At 38.0% G+C, this 19,747-nt stretch overlaps 1 protein-coding gene and 1 non-coding gene across 2 annotated transcripts; one reads left to right on the plus strand and one right to left on the minus strand.

Moving 5' to 3' along the window:
* The first annotated feature begins 1,555 nt into the window (after window positions 1-1,555).
* Window positions 1,556-19,481, plus strand: Zdbf2 (zinc finger DBF-type containing 2). The gene is given in 4 exon segments (XM_028765845.1): window positions 1,556-1,582; window positions 1,584-1,610; window positions 5,584-5,714; window positions 12,608-19,481. Coding segments are annotated over 4 exon segments (7,059 nt in total).
* Window positions 10,432-10,535, minus strand: LOC114619911. The gene has a single exon (XR_003711235.1). It is a non-coding gene; the product is annotated as a U6 spliceosomal RNA (small nuclear RNA).
* Window positions 19,482-19,747: the final 266 nt, after the last annotated feature.

A 19,747-nucleotide genomic window follows, 5' to 3' on the forward strand; every position in this document is an offset into this window, starting at 1 on the left:
TGTCTATCTCTAGTATATAGAGCTACAATAACACTTTAAAGTATTGATCTTACACTGTGCAACTTTGTGGAACTTAATAGCTTAAAAGTCCTTAAGACTTTGTGTATGTAAGATCCTTCCATATACAAAATAATCACATTAGTTTTCTAGTCTGGATACTCTTTTTCTTTCCTTGAACCTCTCTCTGCAGTTCAGAAGATACATAGTAGACGTAATGAGAATAGATATCCTTCCTTGTCTTTCCTGATCTTAGGGAGAAAGCTTTCATTTTGTCAGATATGTTACACAAGTGTAGTTTTATATAGAGGACTTGTTAGGTTTAGGAAACTATCTTCCGTTCCTAGATTGTTGAATATTTCATTATAAAAAAAGGAGAGGATTTGTCCTGTGGTTTTCTGTGTCTATTAGGTGTCTTCCCCTGGTGTATAAGTGTGTTAGCTCCTGCTGCCGAAATGAAATGTCATAGCACTAGATGGCTTGAGAAACCTGAATTTTTTTTCTGTTCTGAAGGCTAAGGAGTTCATGAGCAAAGTGCTAGCTGATTGATTGATTGGTTGATTGATTGATTTTCTTAGTTTGTTGGAAGAATTTTATGAACCATTATATACAGAGCTTTTGACACAAGTATTCATTGTAGTAGCTACTGTTTTCTGATCAAGTTTGCTGTTTCGAAGTGTCTCAAGTTTTTCTTCAGGGTCTGAGCTGTAATTGTGTCATAGATGGAATAGTTTATAATGATGTTCTGGTTTTGTAAATGCTGAACGGTTTTTTTAATCTTAGATGATATCTAAGATAACTGTATAATATGAAAAATTCTGTGTGATGGCATTTGTCTTATTTATCTAATAGAAATCACTTAATTTCATAGTAATAAAAAACTTTTTCATTGTGATTTTTTTTAACCCCTCTCCCCTTTTTCAAAGAAAAATTTTTAATGCTGGTCATAAACATGAGGCAGAAATTAAAGTCTCTTGATCTTTCACTTATGATTGATAAATTGTTTCATTACATGACTAGACTTATTGAACCTTTGGCAATCTTAAAATGTTGATTCTTTATAGGTTCTATCTAATATTTTATTTATTTATTTATTTATTTATTTTCTTAACATTTAAAATAATTTTTATTTATTTGGATACTATTGCACTAAATTGGCATTTAAAAAGATTCTGTTGATTACAGCCAGGATAATTTATATTAACTTTGAAAGCTTGGAAAACATACATACATACATATATAATATATATATATATATACACACATATGTATACATGTATACATATATATATGTATATTTATAATTTCAAGGCTTTGGAAAACTACTAAGGCAGTGAAGAGGTAATGGGGCCTAGATCTAGTGGAGTATTCAGTAGAAAACAATGGGAGCCAAAAGAAAGAAAACAACTGCCAACCTAGAATTCTCTACTCAATAAGTATAACTTTTAAACATAAGGTAAAATAAAAATATTTTCAGGAAACACAAATTAAGGGAATTTGTCACCAGCAGACCCTCACTAAAGGAAAAACTAAAAGGAGTTCTTCAGGCAGAAGGAAAATGATTCCAGATGGAAGCTCAGAGCTATCAGGAAGTAATGAAGAACAATGGACAGGTAAATATGTAGGCAATCAATAAATCATGTTTGTGGGATTGACAGTAATGTAGGTTGGGAGGGTAGTAAGTGGAGTTAATTTCTAAGGATATTACATTGTTTAATGAGAGAATAAAGTTAGGGAGCAATTTTAGATTTTGATAGTTCAGATTTGTCATTTGTTCCTACTAGTAGACTAGGAAGAACGTCTGTAACTACTAAGCTAACAAAATGGTGGAAGTTAGAATAATAAAGCAGAGGAAGAAGAGAGAAAATATTCATAAGAAAATTAAATAACAGACTATCGAGTATGCTCGAGTACTGCTTGAATTAGAAATGGATGTGTTTGTGCGTGTTTACTTCCATGGTAGAGCACTTGCCTGCTGTATTATGAACTGAGAGACACCCCCCCCTCCAGTAACTCAAAAAGGAAAAATAAAACTTTATTTGCTACTTTATGGGAGTCCCTATCCATAAAAATAAGAATACAAAGATAAAATGATGAAGATAATTGGGTAAGAAGATAAGAGGTAATTATCATAACATGATGATGACTAGAAAACCAAAACTAGAGATCAACCATTAGAATTAATAAGTGAGTTTAAAAGTGTGTTGGAACCAGGTGTGGTGGTGCATGTCTGTGGACCCAGACACTGAGGAGGCTGAAGTAAGATGATCATTTGGTTCTGCTGTGCATTTGAAATCAGCCTAGGCATCGTTTGGATCCATTGGCTAAAAAGACAAACAACCCTAAGATGATTGGACCAATAGAAAAAGTCTTATTTCTATATGCAAATACTCTGCAGAAGATGAAATTTAAATATACCATTCATAATAGCATCAAAGAAAATAACATTTTGAGAAATAATTATAATAAATATGTGTAAAGCCTTTAATCTGTAAACACTGATGGCTGAGGATTAAGCTCAGTGATAGCATGCCTATTTAGCATACTCTTTTAGGTCCTGGGTTCAATCCCCACCACTGGGTGGGAAGGGAACTTATTCCTTTTATAGACTGAAAGAGTCGTTGTAAAAAATGTCCAATTTTCCCAAATTGTACGTATCCAATGAAATTCTAGTGGAAATCCCTTACATTCCAGTGAAAATTAAGCCATTATAAATACGGAAATAAAAAAGAGAATGTTAAAGAAAACCTGAATGAGATGTATCCCTCTAGATAACTACTCTCACTCACCTTTACTAAGTGCAAAGTTAGAAAGAGCAAAGGACTACACTCCAGAGACTAGTGAATGTGTGTATCTGATCTGTAACAAAGGTGACACTGCAGGACAGCAAGGAACAAGATTTTGTCTAGTAGATGCTGTGGTGTCAAGTGAGCAGCTAGTTGGGAAAAAATGATTCTGTATGTAAAAATCATTCCAAGTGAATTATAGATGTGAATGTTGTATGTAATATAACAAAGCAACTAATAGCAGACAGGAGAAAGTTCATGACTAGTAAGGAAGAGCTTTTGGCCAACAAAAAGCACTGGGGAAAAAAACTATTGTGGGCTGCAATGAAGTTAAGAAAATAGTAGATGATTAATAAAGTGAAAAGGAAAGGAAGATGATGCTTGAAACATACATAATTGAATGGAGAGATTGTATACAGAATAAACAAATTCTACAAGATAATGAAGAAGACATCTATTTGAAAAGCTGGAAGGGGACTGGTATGGTAGCACATGCTTGAAACCAAACATTCTGGAGACAGAGGTAGAAGGATCCCCAGTTCAAGGCTAGCCTGGACTGTACTATGGAGACCCTTTCTTGAAAAAAAAACGAGGAAGTAAGTTAAATGGATCAATAATTAAGGAGATGATCTGGATTGCCAGTAAAAATGCAAAGCTATCTTCAGATTGTAGATTAAGGGCACAATATATGATACTGAACACATTCCACAATGTGTTTAATGTGAACACAGTCCACAATAGCTAAAATGTAAAAAAAAAACCAGAATACCAATGATGATGATAAAGTAGAACAGTATAAAGATAACTGTTGATTGAGGTATACATCGTTCCAAGATGAACATACATGTACTGTATGACACAGAAGGTCTACATCCAGTAATCTAACTCCCCCAAAATATGTTGTCACACAGACAAATAGCAAGCTTCTTTGCAGCATTATGGTTTGTGATGCCCAAATACTGAAAAAAAAAACCTAAAATCTATCAATGTGTAAATAGCATAGATTGATACAATAGCGTGCAGATGCGTGTGAAGAGGAACAGAATACAGTTACTGTTGAATAGTGTCATAAATGCGGTGTTGAATGAGAGGAGCTCAGTGCAAAAGAATACATGTTGTATGGTGTCATTTATATTAATTTTAGAACCTTTCAAAACTTAGTATTGGAAATCAGGGTTATAGTTACCCTGGAGGAAGAAGGAAGGGATGTTAGATTGGTATGGGGCAGTAAAGGGATTTCTAGGTACTTATATTCATGGATAGATGGTTATAGATGTGTTGATTCTGTGATGGTTTAGTGGGTTACGTACAAATGTTTTGTGTGTTTCATGTAATCTATATGTTGAAAATTCTTAAGAAAGCCTTGTGGGACATGTGTAATGTGGTGGCTCTACAGCATACGCAGGTCGGCTCTCCATTCTTTGTCTGTTTGCCTTAGCAGAGCGGACAAGTTTGGATTTTAGTTCAATCTTTCTTTGTTCTCTTGTACACTGTTTTAATTACCAGCAGTCTACTCTGGTGATGGGCACTGGACAGTGGGGTAGTTTATAGCAAAGGATTTTGAGACTGTCATACTTAATTGATTTTGGGGCTAAGGTAACACTGCAGAAAAATTCTCATGTCAACAGAGGAAATAATTTCAAGAATTCTAACAGTGGTCAGGAGCTAGCAACATGTGATTTTTTTTGTTTCTTGTTTTTAAAATAACAACTATGGTATATCAAAACATGATTTTCTTAACTATTTTAAAGCATGTTATATCATAAATAACATATATGATTAATATGCCATTATTAATATTATTAGCTAATTGAAAAAGTTCATAAACTACAGTTTGACTCACATTTAAATCCTGGCTTTGCTGTTTGCTGGGTAACAGAGTTTAAGGTGGTTTGCTTTATTTTCTATTTTTTGTGCCCCACTCTCTTTGTGTCAAAAGAGGGCACTGTTCTTGCTGAGTGAGAACGCAGGGAGCATTTTAGATGTATTGAATAGCTCTGTGTGTGGCATATGGTATGTTTCCCCCGTGTTAGATTCCTTCTTATCCCATTGCCAATCCACTAGTACTAGTATCTGTGGTAAAACTCAAGACTTTACTATGCTTACACTAATATTCACTAAAGCAGGATTCTTCTTAATCACTGAAGAAAAAGAAAGGAACAGTTTTTTTGTGAATTAATTTTTGTTCTTTTTTAATGCCACAATCCAACCCTGTTCTCTCTTTTCACAGTATTTTTTTTATACTTAAAGTTTTATAAAAACACTGGAAAGTTTTATAAAAACACTGGAAAATACAAACATTTTAAGAAAAATTAAAAATTACCCATAACTATATCACTTAAAAATATACTTTTAAGATTTTAGTACATTTTCTTCCATTTAGTTGTCTGTATATTTTTAAAACTAGTTTGAGATAGAGCCATATGTATGATTTTTGATTCCACAATTTTTTCTTAATATGTAGTATTTCTTTATGTTATTATGATTTATTTTAGGTAGCTGCATAGTATTACATCTTAGTGTACTTTGTAATGTAAGGTTATTGTTAGGAGTTTCCAGGTTTTTTGCTATATGGTATGATAAACAATCTTTTGATGTCACCCTTAGGAATGTATTTAGAGAAATGTAACAACTGTATTTAAAGAAGCATACTTTTATGGGTTTAGATGCACTTATTAGAGGTGTGCTGTATGGAAAGACTACCAACTTAGATTTCTACAAGGAATACATTCATGAGTCCATTTTGTGTTACCACGAATAACATTGCTCATTGAAAATACCTACTGGTTTCTCTTTATAGCACTTGTTTAGTTCTCAGCACAGAAGCGTGACCAGACAGAGCAGACGTCGGGCAATTACCAATAACGCTCTGATGGATCGCTTTTTGCAGGATGTCCTGCGACACCACCCATACAATTACCAAGACAACAGGTAAGATAGTTCAGTAGAATATTAATATTTGTGTCAGTGGTATATTACACCCACCTTTACCATCTTGCTGTGTACCCCAGGTCTAGTCTTGTCTGTAAATGCTTCAGACTGTCAGATTCTCAAGTGATGAGATTATATGAATGTGCCACCATACTTACCTAGCTTTTAAAGGCTATATTTGAATTAAAAAAATTGGATGTACAAAATCGTTTTGTGTTTATGGAACTGGGGATCAAACCTAGGGGCTCAGTTATGCCAGGCAAATACTTTACCTTGGATGCACTCCCAGCTCTGTAGTGAACTATCTAATTTAACCAATAAAAATAAATAACTGGAAATGAAAGTTAACTGGATAAAATTTTGATTTAGGGCTAGGAGAAGAGTTAGCACTTACTGAGTCCTAAAGTGAAATTTTATCTAATAACTTCCATTTTAAATTGTTTATTGTTCTTATTTGTTTAAAGATTTATTTGTATGTGGGGTACTGGAGTGATGTTTAAACAGTTAAGAGTATTTGCTCTTGTAGTGGACTTGGGTTCAGTTCCCAACACCCACATTGGCTCACAACCAACTGTAACTCAGTTCCAGGGGAACTGACAACCTCTTTAGACTTCACAGGCATGCAGGTGGTATACATACATGCAGGCAAAACATTTATATACATATAAGAATAAATATTTTTAATTTTTTATTTTTAAAGTTTGATTTGTGTATATGTGTGCACATATGTTTGTATATGTGTGAATTTGCACGCTTAGTACAGAGGTTAGTGTTTTCTGGGCTGAACTGGAAGCCTCAACGAACCCTCTTCCCCCCACACTGCTTTTTACCTACCTCTGATCTCCTTGTACATGTACATAATGCCTAGCTTGTTGTATGGCTGTTGGGATCCAAACTTCGGTCCTCATGACTATACAGCAAGTACTCTCAACTGCTGAGCCATTTCTCCACCTTAGTTGTTTCTGTGACATTTTACTAGAGGTCTGGAAGGTTAGCTGAGTTGTAGAGTGCTTGCTTAGTATTAGTGAATGAATCTTGTCCTTAATCTTCAGCCCCATTAATGAAAAACTATTTACTACAGAAAATATGGGCATAACTATGCTTTTTTCTGAGTCTTAAAATGATAAGTAATTATGTGTCATTAAGGTGTTTATTTAGGTATATAATAGGGTTAAATGCTGGGTGGAGGTGGAACAAAATGTTTTGAAAGATTAGTAACAGAAAAGCTACATGATAATAGGACAAGATAGTTGCAGTTAAAAAATCTAAGTCAGTTGAATACTCACGGAGCTGTGTGCTGATTGAGTGGAGGAAGTATTGGACTGAGTGGCCTCTCAATGCTCTGTCAGTATCCTGATGTATATATGTGAAAGTTAGAGGGCAACTCATGGGAGCTGGTTTTCTCTTTGAAATGCTGTGTATGTTTTGGGAGTCACACACAGGCTTGGTGACAAGACATCTTTACCCTTTAAACCATCATTTTGACCTTTGATAGCCCTCTACCAGTCAGCTTATTTTGATTATTCTAATAAAAAGAAACATTTGATTACACTTAAAAGTTAATAGTTAATCTGGGTTTTTAAAAATCAGATTATAACAAGCATACAAGATAAGCAAAGTGGGAACATATCTGTGCAGAATTAGCTGAGGTACATTCCAGAGGTGGAAAATGAAACTTGTGCTTTGCCAAATACTAACCTAGAATTTAGAAATGTTGAAAATGTTTTAATGGGAAAATGTTTTTTAAAATGCTGTTTCTTAATAAAAGCTGGTAGAAAGATGAGATTAGACTCACTATGGGAGCATACAGGAGACTTTGTGATTTAAAAACATCATAAGCATTTCTTCAACAAATACACTTGTGCAACTGTGTTTCTTTTCAATTTCTGTGATAAGACATCATGACCATTAGAAAAGAAATCATTTATCTTAGGACTGTCATTTCCGGAGGCTTAGAGTCCAGACTATCCTGGCATCATGGCAGGGAACATGACAACAGGCAGGCATGGTGCTGGAGCTAGTATCTAAGAGCATACATCTGATCCACAGTCGAGAGGCAGAGAGGGGGGGGGAGGGGGGGCAGGCTAACTGGGAATGGTGTGAATTTTTGAAGCCTCAAAGACCACCCCCAGTGACACACTTCCTCCAATTAGGCCACACCTCTTAATCCTTTCCAAACAGGTCTACCAACTGGGGACCAGTTATTCAAACATAGGAGCCTGTGCGCGGGGTGTGTGTGTGTGTGTGTGTTTGTTCAAATCACCATAGCAACTGTTTTTGTAGTTTAATTTCACAGGATTTGAACTTCTAGGCTAGAGTGTATAGGTTATTATAAAACAGCAGTTCTCAACATGTGCTTCATGACCCTGTTGGGAGTCAAACAGCCCTTTCACAGGGATCGCCTAAGACCATTGGAAAACAGATATTTACACTATGATTCATAACAGTAGCAAAATTACAGTTATGAAGTAGCAACAAAATAATTTCATGATCAGGGGTCATCACAATATGAGGGACTGTATTAAAGGGTCACAGCATTAGCAAGGCTTAGAACCACTGTCGTCTTTTAAACTTTTTATTTTGAGATAATATACCAGATTTACTGAAAACATTGGAAAACTGATGGGAGAAGCTAGTGCCCTGACTGTGGACTCTAAAACGAGCACAGTGCAGTTTTCTAAACTAGGAACTGCCTTTATGGGTACTGCTAGCCTGTTTATAGAATGTCCCCTTTCGTCATGCTGTTGTCCTGTGCCGGGACCACCCAAGCTCATACACTGCATTGAGTGTCCTGTCTCCTTCCTCTGCTTCAGCTTTATCACATCATCATTATTAGTCTACTTATTAAGACTGTGACACCTGGGCAGGTGGTAGTGGCCTACACCTTTAATCTTAGCACTTGGGGAGTCAGAAGCAGGTAGATCTTTGAGTTCAAGACCAGCCTGGTCTACAGAGTTAGTTCTAGGACAGCCAGGGATATTACATAGAGAAATTCCGTCTCAAAGAAAACCACAAAAAACAAACCAAACAATCAAACAAACAAAAGACTGTGACTCCTTTTAGGAGCGGTGGCCATTTACTTTATGGAAAATTTTATTTTATTCCAATTGAGTCCTGTCTGATGTTTTCTCACAATTAAACTAAGATTATACATTTTGAGCAGCAACACCTCAGAACAGAGGTTGTATCCTTTAGGGCACATGATGTCAACATATTTAATTGCTGGTGATGTTTAAAAAAAAATTCCTAAGTTTGTTTTGTTATGATACCAAATAATGGTTTTCATTGACATTTTGATGTTTGTGCCATTTTACTTTTTTTGAATTCACTCACTACTGTCCTTTGTGTTTCCACTCCCACTAGTCCATTCTTCAAACATGGATGGTGGTAACTTGATTAACATGGCTTAAAGCATTGCATCGCAATTTACCTACTGAGCCATCTCACTAGTGCTTAAAGTTCCCTTTTAGCTTAAGAGTTTATGTACAAGTGTTTCTGGTTTTTTTTTTAACTTTTAATAGTTGTATATTTGTAGGGCTTTTTTAGTGGTAAAGTGGCAAATGACTAGAAATTGAATTTTAAGTTGTTAGTATTAAATATAAACACAAACATAGGTACACGTAGAAACATCTAATTGGTAGCTGTCATATTGTTCTGTCTTTTCTCCCTCTCCTTTCATTTTTTGTTTCCTTAAATTTTCTGTGTTGTTTTGTTAAAGAATTAGTTATCAGTATGTTTAAAACAAATGTAGGCAATGTAGAGTTTTGAAAATTCAAAAGGTGAAAGTGGTCGTTGCGTTATAATTTCATTGCTTAGAAGTCAACATTGTTTTTTGTCATAGTATAATACTATATTATTGATAGATATAATTTTTATTTCTCACATTCCAAATTAGTATTAAATAAAATGACTTATGGAGGGGATGGGGTAATGTCTCAGCAACTAAGACAACGTACTGTTCTCCCAAAGGACTCAGAATTAGTTCTGAACATGCACATAATATCTCACAACCACTTTTGATTCCAGTTCTAGGTTTCCGATACCCTCTTCTGACCTCAGTAAACACAAGACACAGACGTGTGTACTTAGACACACATAGGCAAAATGCTCACACACAAAACATCTAAAAAACTTTTTAAAAAATTGATTTATGGAATGATAGTATTAATTCCGTTGTGTTAATTCACACAGGGGCTTAGTGGCTAAAAACACTTACTGTGTTTCCAAAGGACCCAAGTTAGGTTCCCAGCACCTACATCGAGTACTTCACAACACCTGGGACTCTAGTTCCAGGGGCTATACTTCCTCCTTCCGGCCTCTACAGATACCAGTGATACATGTGGTGCACATAGATACATGCAGGTAAAACCCACACAAAGTCTTTAGAAAAAATAAAAGCAATTGGTGACACATGTATATGTTTTTCAAGTTTAAAATAGTTTTTAATTTGTTTTTGTTTTTTTTTTTTTGTTTTTGTTTTTTCGAGACAGGGTTTCTCTGTGTAGCCCTGGCTGTCCTGGAACTCACTCTGTAGACCAGGCTAGCCTCTAACTCACAGAGCTTCACCTGTCACTACATGCACCACCACACCCAGCTATATTTTCTAATTTGTCTAGACATTCATTTGGTTATTACAGTGGTAGAGATTTGTGTATCACATTTTATGGTAACAGATTATTTTATTATATATTCAATAAAACACCAAAACCACAAACACAGTAATGTGGAACACTTTCCAAATTTGTACATCTTCTTTGAGCAGGGCCAATGTTAATATCTGTATCATTTGAATTTTAGTATATGTGCTGCTGAAGTAAGCACCTGTTGTTTGTTTTTGAGACAGTGCCTCATAATTTATCCCAGCATGGCCTTGAATTTGCTATCCTCCTTCTCAGCCTCAGAGTTCTGAGATTACAGGTGTTTGCCACCTTGCTGCTGCTAAGCTATAGAGCTGTATTGTATTGTACAAGAGGCCAGAGTTTAGTGCTGAGCGTCATCTTTAGCTCACCACCGTATTGTTAGAGACAGTCTCATACTGAACTTGGAGTTACCTGTTTTGACTAGACCTGTAGGCCAGTGAAGCCCTGGGATTCTTCCAGCCTTCACTCTTCTGTTGGTATAGATGTGCACTGCCTCACATGGTTCTGGTTCTCATTCTTATGTAGATGCTGGGGATTCAAACTCAGGTCCTCATACAGCAGACGCTCTACTATTGCAGCCATTTCTTCCAGCCTTAGGCTGTAATCTTTTAAAGACAATTTCAGCAGAAAAATTAAAAGTGCCAATAAAGGTTTTTATAAAGATGGGCATAGTAGTATAGGCCTTTAATTTTAGCACTCAAAAGGTGGAGCTAGGCATATCTCTGTGAGTTTGAGGCCAGCTTGGCTTCAAACTTAACATAGTGAGTTCCACTATAGCAGGGCTACATAGTAAGATCATGTCTTCTCTAAAAAGAAGAGGCTCTTTAGAATATGACCTCACTGAACTTACCTAATATTATGTCTCAACATTAGTCTGGTACGTTTGTTTTAACTCATAAACTGATAATATATTACAGTTTATAACTTGTTCACAATTTTTCAATAATTTTTAAGTTGACTTTTCAAACTAAGATTTTCTAGTTTGACCTCTTTCTGTTTTAGGATATTCACCTTATATTAGCTTATGATATCTTAGGTCTCTTTTGTCTATGATATCTTTTTTTTGGAGGTCTAAGTAGGATGATATTGACATTTTGCACTGGAAGTTGCTACTAATTGAATGCTTCCTGAGAGCCAGCTTTTTTTCTTTCTTTGTATTTGCTCAAGTGCCTACCAGAGTGTACCACTGTGTTAGAGAACCTTTAGTATATAGTAGGTGATTGCTATGACTGAATTAAGACTATGACAACATTTTTAGGACAGCTGTTTATCTACATGAAAGAAGGATCCCTAAAATGTTTTGAATCAAGCTTGTTGTGCTGATGGCAGTATAAGAGATGAAGTGACAGATTTTTAGGTAATGAAATTTCAGATCTTTAAAAAAGTATTTAAAATTTTGAATTGAAAATATAGTATACATAGATATAATTCAAAGGACCACTCAAAAAATGATTTAGTCATAAGTCTAAAGGGCATGATGGTATTGTGCCTATAATTCTACTTGGGGAAGCTGAAGTGGGAGCATTGCTCATCCAAAAGAAAGGTCAATCTGGGCAGCATAGCCAGATCATCACCTTATAAAAAGAAAAGAAGGGCTGGAGGGATGACCCAGCAGTTAAGAGCACTGGCTGCTCTTCTACAGGTCCTGAGTTCAGTTCCCAGCTCACAACCATCTATAGTGGGATCTGATGCCCTCTTCTCGTGTGCATAAAGACAATGTATTCATAAACATAAAATACATAAATTAATCTTTAATAAAAGAGAAAGAGATAAATCTATATTCCTTTTGAGGCCCCAGACTTTACTTTCACTTTACTAAAGGTAACAGATAGGACTAGCTTCTTACATGTGCTTCTACAGATAGAATTAACTATATACTGTTAATTTTTGACATAGCTCTTAAAATTTGAGGTTGTAGGGATCAGACCCAGGGCCTTGCACACACTTGGCAAGTGCTTTAGCAACTGAGTGGCATCTTGAGCCTCTGAGTCAAACTTTGTAGTGTTTACAGTGATAACTGAAGGATGGATATAGAGATTCATTTGCATTTTTCTATGTTCAGGAGCCACTTGTTTATAGAATAGCAATTGGTGGACTTATTGTATCTTCTATACTAGCTAACTTCCTAAAGTCCATGGAGTGTACAGTCTGCATTCCTTTTCCTCTAAGAATGGTCCATAATAGAAAGAAAACAATATCATGGATTTTAAACAAAAACTAGGATATTTTAATATTTTTCCCCTTCTTTCTTAGATCTGCACCAGATGAGGCAGCAGCAGCACTACCACCACCACCACCACCACCAGTAGCAGTAGCAGCAGCAGCAGCAGCAGCAGCAGCAGCAGCAGCAGCAGCAGATGATGATGATCCTGGATCACCTGAAGTGGTGATTTTGGATGACTCTGATGAGAAGGATGATGACACTGCAGATAGCAATGCAGAGAGGAACTCCGAGGATTCGGGATCTGTCGAAGAGATAGATTATAGACCTGGTACCTCTCAGGAAGGCGCAGAGGTTGCAGTTCGACCATCAGTTATTCAAAAACTGGAACGGGGACAGCAGCAGTCCTTGGAATTGGCTCATAAAGTTGAGAGTGGTGTGAAAAAAGTTAATTCAGTCGGTGTTGTTCAGGCTACAACTAGTGGAAAAAAGTTAGTGCGTCCCCCTGTGATTTGTAATGCTCCTGCCAGCTCTTTGCCTAGCGGCTCTTTCGAGAGACCAGTTGCGGCTAACACTGTTCCTCGGTTAGTACTGGCAGTTGCTTCAGATTCCTTTCCAGCTTGTGACACAGAGAACCTTGAAACATACTTTGACTCCCCAGATCAGGGCCCTAGCAACCCATCCTCTCAACCCAAAACTAGAGATCCAAAAAAGAAACTAAGTATAAATTTAGACAAATTGCTTGCACAGAGAAATATCAGAGCTAAGGGTGCGTCTTTTTCCCCTGTCGTACGAGTCCGTGAGGTAACAGGTCCTGAGCTTTGTTCTGTAGGAGCTGAGTCTTCTGAGATAGAGGCAGGTACATCAGGAAACCCGAGTGGGACCGACACACTACTAGAACAAGCACGTGAAGGTGCCATTCCAAAGCGTCGTGAGGCAACTCGTTCAAATACAGTTCGTCCCCAAGAAGAAACACATTTGGTTCGTAACAAGTCAACACTTCTGAAACAGAAGCGCTCAATGACTTCTGAAAAGAGGTTTGATCGTGGGTCTCTTAAGGCAGTACCTGGTCCTTCCCAAGCTCCTGTACATGACTTAAGTCTTTTGGAGGAGGAAGAGGAAGAAGAGCAGGAAGAAGAAGAGGAGGAGCAGGAAGAAGAGTTGGAGCAGGAAGAGGAGGAGGAGGAAGGAGTTGACCAAGAAGATGTGAGCTATGAATCTAGAGGTTCTGACGTGAGTTTTGATTGTGGATCCTCTTGTCAGTCACTGAGTGCCATATCTGAACTGACCCCCAGAGAAATAAATGTACCAGAAGAAACACATGCTGATGCACAGCCTAGGAACGAAATTCCCACTGTTTCTGGAGCAACTTCAGATAATGGTAGCAGTTCTCGTCAGGTGCCTACCAACCGCTCTCGAGTGATTACACAGAACATGCAGCTCATTAGTCTGGTTGATGAAAGCTATGAGTCTAGTGGCTCTGAAGTGAATTTTGATGGTGATGACTCACTTCCGTCAACTAGTCACCGTCCCCCACAGCCAGTGGAAGTAGTAGTGCCCCTTCGTTTGGTTGACAAGAGCTATGGAAGTGGCAGCTCTGAACCATGTGAAGATTCCGGCTCCTCAGCTGATGAGACTCCAGCAGCAGCACGACAACAAAATCCTGTAAACAATGTCCATGCAAACCTGGTTGATGAGAACTACGGGTCAAGTAGTTTCAGTTCTGACAGTGATGCAGCTCTGGACCATCCCCAGATGCCTGTTCAAGAAAGAAGCCCAAGAGACAGAGCTGTTGAACAAGAAAATGAAGACCAACCCAGTAGTGCTGAAGCACATCCTGAACCTCATGGTTCTCTTGAGACAGTGCCTGATGAACCCCAGAGACAAGTAGAAGAAATAAATCTTCCAAATCAGAAGAATACCAGCCTTGGGGATATGAACTGTGAGTCTCATGGTCCAGAAGTGGGTTTTCATGCTGATGCTCAATTAGAGGCTGATCAATCTCCAGTAAATCCTGAGGAAGTAGATCTTGACCTAGAAAATCAGAGTGTTCACTCTGGCATTTCTAATCTAAGTTTTGATTCCCAGGCTTCTTCTTATCAGTCAGCTAATGATCAACCTCAAGGGGCTTGGGGTGAAGTAAATCTTGATGAGTTAAATGTCGACATGGAAGTTAAGAGCAATGGGTGCTCCAGTTCTGAGTTGACATTTGATTCCGATTCCCCTCTTCTGTCAGTTACTGAGCGGTCTCTCCTGGATTTTGAAGGATTAAACGAAGATGACTTTAACCTGGAAGATGAAAACTGTGTGTCAAGTAGTTCTGACATAACTTTTGATTCTGATATTCCCGATGACTCAGTAGCTGACCAACCTCAAGTAGCTGTTTATGAGGAGGAACCTGTTGGTCTGGAAAATAAGAGTAATGAATCTTGTGTTTCTGGAATAACATTTGATTCTGATATTCCTCTTCATTCAGGAAATGATCACCCTGAAGTAGCTGTTAAAGAAGTAATCATTCAGGAAGAAGAAAACTTAGAAGGGAAGAATGACAGTCCCAGTGGTTCTGAAATATGTTTGGATTCTAATGCCCCTCTTCATTCAGTGACTAATTCTGATGTAGCTGTTAAAAAGATAAATCCCCCCAAAGAAGAGCAGGTACCTGTAGAACAAATTGAACAAAAGGAAAATGAACCTACTGATTCTGAATTAAATTTGGATTCTGACTCTTTTAATTCAAAGCCTGGATGTTCTGGAGATCCCATTATAGTACGTGTTTCTGAAGCAAGATTGGATTCTTGTGTCCCCTTTCAGTCAGTTATTCGAAGATGTGAAGTAGTTGTCAAAAATGTATGTCTTCAAAAAGAAAAGCATGCTGAATTAACAAGTAAAAGCACAGAATCTCATCCTGAAATAAGTTCAGCTTCTACTGCTTCTCATCCAGTGACGGAACCTTATGTAGGTAAGAAGGCAAAGAGAAAGACAAAGCATCTTGAGGAAGTCATCAGTGATGATGAATATGGTGGCTCTCAACCAACTTTCAATTCTGATGTTTTTCCTGGGTCAATGACTGATAAACCTCAATCAGCTGCTTTGAAAGAGGGCCATGATGACCCAAAAGATGAAAGTACTGAGCTTAGAGGGATGGAAGTAAATCTGAATACTGCTGGTTGTCTTGATTCAGTCATTAGCCAGTCTCAGTTAGCCTCAAAGGAAAACTGTGTTGAACTGAAAGACACAGATGGCAAAACCAGCGACTCTATAGCAAGTGTTGATTCTACTGGCCATTTTCACTCACTGCCTATACAAGAGTTCGAAGTGCTTACAAAAATGAATGAGTGGAAAAGCGAGGCAAAGGTTCTTGAACAGAAGATCAGTGATCTTATTTACTCAAAAATAATACATGACTCTAATGTTTCGTTTCGTTCTGCAATGGATCAACTTGAACTAGCTCTTAAACAAATACATCTTGATAGTAATGACCAAGTATCCTTGGAAGATAACAGCCAACCTACGTGTTCTGAAACAAATTTGGATTCTGATTTCTCAGTCCAGGCAGTAGTTGAACCACCTGAAGTAACTGTTGTGGAGCCTGAACATGTTGAACTAGAAGGTAGGAATAACGTGGCTTGTGATTCTGAAGTAAGCGTTGATTCTAACAACTCTGTCCAGTTAGAGGCTGTTCAGCATAGTGAGAGTTGTGAAAATAGAAGTCAGAAGGATACAGATGACACGGAAGGTAAGAGGGATGATGCTCAGGGTTTTGGAGTTACATGTGATTCCAATGTCCCCCAGCCATCGGCTGGCCAAATTGAAGTAGTTCAGGAGCTCGACCGTTGGAAAGATCATGTTGATTTGGAAGATAAGATTGTTGAATCTAATGACTCAAAAATAAACCATTCTGATGAACCACTTCAGGCTGTGACTAATGCAACACAAGAGCCTGTTCAAGAAATAAATTTACTGAAGGAACATGCTAGTCCAAATGGTAATGGCTGTGAGCCCTGTGGCTCTGGAATAGTTCCTGTTTCGAATGTCATTTTTTGTTCAGTGATTCAGAGACCACAACGTTTGCAAAAAGGGTATGCCAGTTCAAAAGGAAACAGCAGCAATTCTTGTGGTCCTGAAGTGAGTGTTGATTCCCGTGATGGTCCTGAAGTAAGTTTTGATTCCAATAATCCTTGTCAGTCAGCAGCAGGCCATCTTAAAAAACCTGTCAAGGAAATGAACCTGAAGGAAGACCGTATTTACTTGGAAGATAAGAGCTACAAGCTAGTTGACGTTGAACCAACTTATGACTCTGATGATCCTGTTGAGTTTGTGACAGATCCATCTGTGGAGGCTATGTCTATCAAAGAAGTAAACTTGCAAAAGGAGAATCATGATGACCTAGAAAATGAGAACTTTCAGCCATGTTGTTCTGAAGTAGCATATCATTCTGCTGTTCATCTGCAGTCAGAAGTTGACCCACCTCAAGTGGCTTGCAAAGAAGCAGACCTTGACAAGAAAGAGCTTGACATAGAAGACAAGGGCAGTGTTTCTTGTGTGCCTGAAGTGGTGTATGATTCAGACGTCTCTTTTCAGATAGTAGTTAACCAGGTTCAGACATCAGATGGAGAAACAGATTCACCACAGGTGGTGTTTGTGGATGTTCTGTCCAGTGATAGTGATTGTGACCGGGAAGTAATTTCTGATTCAAATATTCCTCTTCAGCTACAAACCGAGCCACCTCAGATAACTGTCAAAGAAACTAGTGATATAAACACAGATTCTCTTGGTTCTGCAGCAAATGAAAAGTACTACTGTAAATTCTGTGGTTGTGATTATGAAGCCTCTCAGTCAGTGACAAACCAATCCAAGGAAAGTTTCAAAATAATAAACAGGAAGAATGACTATATTATCCTAGGAGATTCCACTTGTCCATCTTGTGGTCATGAACTCAATATCAGTGTTGATCCCTCTGATCAGCCCACTACCTGCCAGTTACAAGAGCCTGCTGGTAATTTTATTGACCCCGGAGTTAAGAACTATGGATCTCATAGTTTTAAAAGAAAGCATGATTGGAAAGATACTCAGCCAGTGACTCAGCAACTACAGAAAACTAGAGAAATCATCAGAGTTCGGAAAGATCAAAAATATAGATCCAAAAGAGATCGGGAATCCAGTAGTTCTGCAGCAGGTCGTGCTGCCTGTGCTGTGTCAGTGATCCGCAAAACAGCGGTGAAGCGCCACTACCCTTCAAACTCCTGGGGATCTGAGCTAAATGGTCAATATGATGACTCAGTTGAGTCTGACCCTGATCAACCTCAGCGTAAGAAAAGAGGCCTGCAGAAGAAAGTGACTTTTGACATGAGAGTAACTAAATATGAATATCCACCAAGCCCACTGTACTCGGATGTAGAAGAAGTTGCAGAAGGTGATCCTAAGGAAGTAGTTCAGGAAGGCTCTCCTCAGGTTCCGGTTCCTCCGTCAGTTGTTGGAAAAACACAGTCTCAGGAGAGAGAAGATGATGTGAAAACAAACACAGAGCAATGTCAAGGTCGTTTCTACAGTTACTATGATGGTGGCTCTCAGGACAAGAAAAATCTGGGTGACAAAGAAAAGACTGACCTTAATCAGAATACCACATCAGTTCAATATGTTGAAGGTAAAGTTGGAGATACTGGTGACTTTTCAGTGGCCTTAGGTAAACCATCTTGTTCTTCCCTAGCAGAGGGGCTTCATCAGCAACCTAGGCAGGTAACTTCTCAGAACCAGGTAGGAGGAGTAAGATGTGGAACTCAAACAAGTTCCGGGAAGAAAAGGAAAATTATAGAAGAAGAAGAAGAAGAAGAAGAAGACTCACCACCAAAAAGGAAGTATTTCCGCCATGATAGCCAGAAAAAAAAAAAAGCCCATACTAGGACAACTAAGTTACCTGAACGACAAACTAAAATTTTAGAGTCTGTACAGCCTGATTCCTTGGTCTATATTTTTTCTTCTCTAAGTATGAAGGAAGATCAGTCTTTGAACCCACCTAAAACAAAGCCTGGCAGTGACAGTGGGTTACGATTTATATACAGTTGTAAGGAGCATACCTTTTCTGGCCCACGGCGCAAGAGAACTGTAATTAATCCTCCACAGAACCTAATCGTACCAGATGTTGGCAGACGTGAGATAGTTGGCATTGGTCCTAATAGGCGTGACCCAAGGTCCAGTGAAGGAGAGAATGGTGCCAACAAACAAAACCTGGCTTCAACATCTTCTATGACAGTGCCGAAAAGATCTGTGTTAAGGCTCCACAGAACCAGTCAATCTTCATTTCTAAAAGAATCAGATGATGTGGGTGCTACTCAAGTTCCAAAGGACAATTTCCAGCAGACTCTTTTAAATCGTGACGGTGCCAAAAAAATACCCAAATCAGTTAGAAAGGAAGTTTTTGAAAGTAAAAATCAAAGGAAATTTTGGAAAAAGAAGATAGTCATTGCAGATAAACCAGGCCTCATCAAAAATGCTTATAAAACAATGGTTCTCCGGAAAAAATCAAGACTAGTTTTAGAAAAGCTGGCTATTTGGATTCAGCTGAAAGCGACCGACATCATCAGGAAATATGACTGTAAATGCCCTGGTGCCATGCGCCGGAGGTATCAATCAAAGACTGTTCTTATAAAAATGCAACTGAGGAAGAAGAAAATAGTTGCCAGGAAGATAAAGGAAGCCAAGAAGGCAGCTGAAGCGCTCGCTCTCTCGAGCTCCCCAGTTCTCCCAGCTGGTGCTGAAGAGCAGTTAAGCACTACTGCAGGGCCTACAGAGGTGCCTGCTCATCTTTCCAATGCTGGAGGAATAAAGCGCTACCGGAAAACTTACTTCCGCAAAAGGAAGAGACTTCTTCCTGTGAGAGAATATGACCTGAGAAGCTTGAGTTCTACACCAAATACCGACAGGATGGTGACACGGCTTGCAAGCAAGTCAAAAAATGAGGCAAAATAAACGTGTACATCGTAGCAGATGGAGACCTCAGCCCTTCACTTGGATGGAACACATTTGAGACTTGAATGCACATACATACCTTTCCCAGCTTTGGTGGAGAAACTGACCTTACACTATTTTGCTACAGATATTATTTTTCAGAGATTTTATATTCATTTAAAATTAATGTTTAGGGTCCTTTTTTTTTTCTTTTAAAGATTTGAAAGCAACCTTTGTCCCATTTCTGTAGAAGAGCTTCATCTTAATTTGTCGTATAATTTAGCATA

This window comes from Grammomys surdaster, unplaced genomic scaffold (genome assembly GCF_004785775.1).
Source record: "Grammomys surdaster isolate TR1022 unplaced genomic scaffold, NIH_TR_1.0 165, whole genome shotgun sequence".
NCBI lineage: Eukaryota > Metazoa > Chordata > Mammalia > Rodentia > Muridae > Grammomys > Grammomys surdaster.